A 6,604-nucleotide genomic window follows, 5' to 3' on the forward strand; every position below is an offset into this window, starting at 1 on the left:
AATTGTGTGGTGCTATAAACATTACTGTGATACAGACCATCACACTTTCATTACTCTTCACTTATGGTTTATAATAAAATAATTGAAGTGTATGAGTCTGACTTGTGGCATCATTGTGAAGATCAATTTTTTTATTTCCTTCACATTAATAGCTCTCATAAATATAAAAAATCAGAAGTACATTTAGGGGCTGTTTATATTGGTTAAATATAGCATAAATCTTTATGTAATGGGCTCTGTATTTTGAAACAAAAAGTGCTGTTAATTAGAGATTGTGTTTCTGGTGATCTAGAGAGTCAAAAACTGCAGCTGGACCTACAGAAGATGGAACTGTTGGAGGGCAAGATGGTTGGTGAACTAGCTTCTCTTAAAGACAAAATTGAACAGACAAAAGCAGAGTTGGAGATCTACAATAATTTGCCAGCTCTGAAAGTATCAGGAGAAGAAAAGAAAAAGGTAATGAAAGGGATGAAACAAAGTGTGTGCTTTTGAACAGCTAGTGGAGGGGAATCTATTTTTTGTGACTGACAGTCCTTCTGACAGCTAAAAAACAGGATTGCACAACAGTGCAAATTAATCCGAGTAGTATATTGCTTATATGTATGATTTATTAACTTGGTACATGTAGCAGGTATTCATCTGGGTATCTTTTGATAGCCTCCTTCCACAAAGTCTCCCTATTCTATTTTAGCAATTCAGCTAAACTCTTAAGCAGTGTATGTCTACCCAAAGCTTTGAATTTAGCAATCTAACACAGAACACAAGCAAAAGAGAATTTTCTACAAATTCTTAATAACAACGTTCCCACTAGTGTTCTAACAGTATTGTCTAAGCATGCAACTTAGTCATAATAATTGATTATTATTTTTTGGATAGAGCATGCAGCAGAGAAAAGCATATGAGTTCTTTTTGCATATGCATGTGGTCTTGTTCTAAAAGGAAAAAAAGTAGTATCTTGAGAGGAAAATTGAAGTTATGTGCCTGAAGCCTACAGCAAATGAACTCATTCATTAATCAGCTTTTTCTGGGTTTTTTCCTAACTAGAAACTCAAGGATGACAAAGAAAAATTAACAAAATGCAGTCGTGCTTTTAAGAAAATAATGGAGCATTTGAATACAGAGTATGAGACACTAAAGAAGGAGCTGCAAGAAAATGAGACCCATTCTCAGGTATAGGTCAAGTTACATATTATCCTTCCAGTTGTGTGTTTCTTGGTTTTGGTTTTCTCATACACATGAAGCATTATGCAAACAGAATCTGTTTGTTCCTTTTCAGTGAGTTTTCAAAGTCATGTGTTTTAAGTGGGTAACCATATTTGTTGTTTTCAAACAAAACCTAATATTGTGCCAACAAATGGCTTGTAAGCTTTGGATTATTGAGAGATATTTTTCTGAGCTAAAAGTTATGTGAATCTTTTGTTTAAGTGTTTGTATTAATCTTGCTCAGAACTCTACCTTCTGCCCTTCCTTTGCTTAATTAGTTTGAGGACAAACTTAGAAAGAAACTGCAGGGGAAAAAACATCTCTACTAATTAGCTAAGATCCCTCTTGCTTTTAAAATACCTTTTGTTTTTAAATCTGTGCTGTTTATTCCATTTTCCTTTTTCCAGTTCTGCTTCTTGCAGGCCACTGAAGTTTTTAGAGTCTGTTCACATTTAAATAACTTTGGTATATATATGTATGTTTACATTTCAAAAGTGAATCAAGAAAGAAGATGTTTATTACCTCTTGAGTGGCTTCTATTCTTTCATTATAAATACATATAAATTGCTGTCATTTTGATAGCAGAACTTTACTGGTCCATACATTTGAGTGCACAGAAAAAAAATAGATAACCTTAAGATAAGGTGGAAAGGGAAACTGATTTTTTTAATGCATTTCATTGTTTTTTATTGATTGAGGTTGTTGAGATATTTGTTCTTTAGAACTGTTGTGTATTCTAATACAGTTAAAAGCTGAAGGTCATATTGTACATGTTTAAGTTGACTTTCTTCTGAAATTAATGTTGGAGAGCAGATGAGAAGGCATAGTTCTGACGTGTTCATTTGTAGCATAGAATTATTATAATCATTCTAGGGTGATGATATAAATCCTCAAAGCTACATGCCAAAGTATGGAAGACTTCAGATACTGTGAATCTTTCTAGGGTTTAAATAAATTAGAAATGTATACCCAAACAGTATTAAGATACTTGCATAATGAGGTTTAACATTTTATATAAAATAGTAGTTGTACAGAATTTCTTCAGTTCATTAAGCTGTGGCAGTTCTGTTTTTATGTGTGTGAAATGGATTTGTTTCTTTATTTTTTAAGGCCTGAATGTAAAAAAATGAGGGTGAATTAAAGTATGTCTTATAATAACTGATTATTTGACATTCATCAAGCATTTTGAAATACAAATAGTGTGTTATAAATGTGGAGGATTGGGGCAATTTTGCAAGAGGTCAACTGGTCTTCAAGCAGTTACTATAAAAATACACTAAATCTTTCCTTTTCTGTATGCAAGATACTTTGTATTTCAGTTCCAGGCTCCTTTAATGGCTGTACTAATAATTCTAATTAGTCAGAAATACCTAGTCTTGGAAATAAATTATTGCCTTGTTTGCTGCAAACTAGTACATTAGATAATTGATTCTTTGCTGTTAAGGTTTGAATTATACAGAAACTATTTTCATCTCTTACACCTTAAGGAAAGCTTTAAAGTAAAATACTGCAATATTTTCCATATTTATGATCTTAGTTTCCACTTAAAGTTTAGTCTCAGTATGTTTTTCAGTTTTACTTTTAAAAATAACATCTTCATATCTTGAAATGCAGAACCTTGAACAGTAGCATCAGAAAAACAAATATAAAATTGTATTTTAAGGAAGCAGCCATCAATATAATGTCCACATTAGTTTCCTGTTGATGCTGAAAGTATTGAAGAAGTGCCAGCGCTGAATCCACACTCCTACAATCTGCTCACTGCAGCTCTGTTCTTATCACAACTTCTGGCATCAGACAGGAAACTTTACTATGGAAGTAAGGAAGTTTCTTCTGAGTAGTGCAAAGTCCAAGACAGTGTCAGGAAATATTGTATCTTTGGTGATTTTAGATCTTACTGATTCTAAGAAGAGATCCATCTAAATTATATGAAGCATAATGAGAATTAGTATCTCCCTGAATTGTTCACCTTTTTACTTCTGACTTGCTTGTTAACTTTCTTTTATGACAAGTTTTGAATTCTCATCTGATTTTTTTCTATCTGTCACTGCAGTTGCATACAATGCTTTTATACAGATGGATTATGAAGTGCTAAATTATATATGCATCAGCAGCTTTAAAAGCATTTTGCTATTGTTTCTCATTTCTGTGTTTTTTTATGTGAGATAATCAGTTGATAAAGTACAAGGTACTGATACAAAATAATTTGTGTAAAATATGTGTGTAATTATTACCTTTTTCATTTTTGGCTCTTTTTGTGTTTTTGTGTTTTCAGCTTACAAATTTGGAAAGGAAGTGGCAGCACCATGAGCAAAATAACTTTATGATGAAGGAATGTATCCTTTTCTTTAAGAAGTAACAGTCAAATTCACACACTGAGGAAGAAGTCTGTTTCCTCCAGCAGAATAAGACAGGACGGAATGGGCTGCAAGAGATAGGGGAGGAGGGGAAAGGCAATCTATTGCAAATATCTGGTTAGCTGATAGATATTATATATAGAAAAACTTATGTGTGTTATCTGAAAGAGTTTTACAGGGTCCTAAATCATAAGCTTTGCCTTGCAGTCTGAAATGTTTCCTTCTTTCTCAGGTTTGCTGCTAGGTTTCATACAAAGTTCATCTTCACATCTCTCCAGTTTTATCTGATATTAATGTGCCAGTGTAGCATTGTTTGAAAACATGCTGGGATGGGGAAACTGTCTTGTAGCTCTCTCTTTTTGGGATTTAGTTTAACAAGTTGCATTCCAGTAATCATATCAGCAAAATCATTACTTGCTAAATTGCAAATGGCTTTCATAAGGTAGTTTTCGAAATTAGGAAAAGCACTGAAGTTTGTTTTAATTAAAATGGGTGATTCTTCTCATTTGGTACTATTTTTCTATTTTTCTTAGTTATGATAGAGATCTGAATGGGACCAGGCTGTGCTTTTATTTTATATTCTAGGGATAGTGAATTCACTGCAATAAAATTGCTTCTTTAAAATTATTTAAGAAATAAATTGTTATTTAAAAATTCTGAAATCTCTGAGATGTACAAAATTATCATTACATGATTACAGAACAAGTGGAATTGGTAAAGGTAACATCAAAACCTGACCCCACCATCTAGCGTAGTGTGTTGAACAATGAACAATGAACATTCCTTCATGTCTCAGAAAATGGCATGGGGATATATTTCAGGCAATTCTGTGTTAGCCTAGCCATCACAGAAATAATACTGATGATGGTGATAATTATTTAGTAATTAATGCAGATACATATAGCTATATGTATATGTATACATATAATGTTTTCTGCAAATCTGCTAAGTGCTCTAACTCTTTGAATGTATCTGAACTCTTAGAAAATATCTGAAAAAAGTCTTGGACAGTGTAGTATAGTTGAAGCTTCTTTGAAAGAGTCTGTACAGGAATATTTTATTAAGGCAATATTCTTAAACACAATTTTTCTCAACCGAAAAGACTTTAAGACAAACCAAGAGAAAAAGTTGATTAGGATATTAAAGTATCTTCTAACTTGGTACGAAATATTGCCTATCCAAGTGCAGACCCTTATGCAGAGTACTTATGTCTTCTTGGGCTGCTGGAGAGGAGATCCCTTCTTGGACTGGGACCTAGGACTTCTGTAGCTAGACTGTACAGCTGTATATAACTGAATACCTTGAAATGGTTGGGTTTGCAATGTAACAATAGGCAGAGTCCTTTATGAGGGCCTTACTGCCTCTGTGTGTGTGTATATATATATATATGAACAAAAGTGACTTAGGCATGTAATCACTTCCTTTTTCAACAGTGCTTGTCGTGAGATGGCAGCTAGTAAATAAGTGTAAATCTTTTACCCCAGTCTGAGTTTTTTCCACTATTTTCATCCCTTGATAGTTTTCACAGAAAAAAAAAAATGTATGGTGTTGTGGTCCCCTTGTGATCTGTGATTATGCTCATATTTATACTGGCAGTTTGTTTCCTTAATTCTTTTAATCAGTCATAGCAACAAAAAGTCAGGAGAGTGACTACCAGCCAATAATGAAGAATTCAAGAAAGCTTGTCAAAGAATACAACAAAGCTCTCATAGAAGCTTTACAGAACATGAAGAACTGAGCCCAGGCATTTCCTTCCTGCCCAAATGGACCAACAATGAGAGATGTGCAAAAGCCACGTGGAAAGCTGGACTACTGAGATAATTTATTCACCACTAGGGTGACAGATATTCTTAAAATTATTTTCCAGGCTTTTTAGAAATTACAGGTTTTAATACTATCCATCCTTTTGCACTGTTTAAAAGTTTTAGAAATAAACATCTGAATTTTTAGAAACAAAAAGGTCAGACTGCCCAATGAACTACTGGGACCCATTGCTGAATTGCATCTCAAATGTGAAATTTTAGTCTGCTTTACAGTCTGAATTTCTAATTGCCTTGTAGTCCTACCCCTGCCAAACAGAAAGGACTGCTTGACAGGCTGTCATATTCATTATCTTAAATTAAGTGCATAATAAGATAAATGGTAATATCAACATACTATACCTATATATATAGCAATTTATACCAAGTAAGGAAAGCATCTAAGGATAAGCATCTTTTAAAGTCAAAATTGCTTCGTAATGTAAATTCTTAAAATAAAAGTAAATGCAAACAAATTTTCATTTCCTAATGGAGAATTAACTTCGTTATTTTTTAAGATGTAATTATAAAGAGCAAACTCTGATGAAAAGTAGTGAAACATAGCTAACATTGATTTTGTGTGGAGCCTTTTACTGCTGTAGTATTTACCAGTAAAGGAAATAGCAGAGAAATTTATTTGTATTTTCTGCAGTGTTTTTTCCCGTCCAGTTTCAAGCAGCAATGTCATATGAAACCTCTGACAAAAATCCACAATGAAGAGTTTCAACATAGAACAAAAACAGGGCTTATATAGAAAATAACAATGTACTTTATGATACAGAAATTTCAGAAAATGTTTAGATTAAAAAAAAATTAATTTATGTATTTGTCTCACATTCTACATGTAATGTATTTATAAATGGCTTATTGATCATTTCTGTCACCTGGTATATTGTAAGCTAGTTCTGATTAAATAGAAAAAGCACAGTTGACTATAAATAGAAATCTTAGCTCAACAGTAAACTAGTCTTATAGAAAGAAACTATGAAAAAGCAGTTGGATCTGGATTTATAGTTGTTCTGCTCTCTTAGAAAAGTTTTTCAGAAAAGAGGTAGATTATGCACCTCACTTCATGAAACTGGAGTGGAGAAATTATTAGCAAATATTCTGAGTCCATTAAAATAGTTCTGCATTTTTGTCATTACATTTCCTCAAATCTGTGATTGTCTTTTTGAATATAAAAAAATTTGTAAGCTAAAAATGTTGAAGATTTGTACAGAAAGCACTGTGTTTGCTAATTCAGCA

At 32.8% G+C, this 6,604-nt stretch overlaps 1 protein-coding gene across 2 annotated transcripts in view; it reads left to right on the top strand.

The window, feature by feature from the left end:
- Positions 1 to 5,991, top strand: part of IFT74 (intraflagellar transport 74) — a 34,957-nt gene extending 28,966 nt beyond the window's left edge. For both annotated transcript variants that reach the window (XM_085567058.1, XM_021535936.4), the window contains exons 17-20: positions 293 to 456; positions 1,045 to 1,170; positions 3,479 to 3,539; positions 5,183 to 5,991. In XM_085567058.1, the coding sequence (XP_085423184.1) occupies positions 293 to 456; positions 1,045 to 1,170; positions 3,479 to 3,539; positions 5,183 to 5,298 (467 nt within the window). In that variant the 3' untranslated portion in view covers positions 5,299 to 5,991. The remainder of the gene's footprint in view (positions 1 to 292; positions 457 to 1,044; positions 1,171 to 3,478; positions 3,540 to 5,182) is intronic.
- Positions 5,992 to 6,604: the final 613 nt, after the last annotated feature.

This window comes from Lonchura striata, chromosome Z, assembly GCF_050655825.1.
Source record: "Lonchura striata isolate lonStrDom1 chromosome Z, ASM5065582v1, whole genome shotgun sequence".
Classification (NCBI taxonomy): domain Eukaryota; kingdom Metazoa; phylum Chordata; class Aves; order Passeriformes; family Estrildidae; genus Lonchura; species Lonchura striata.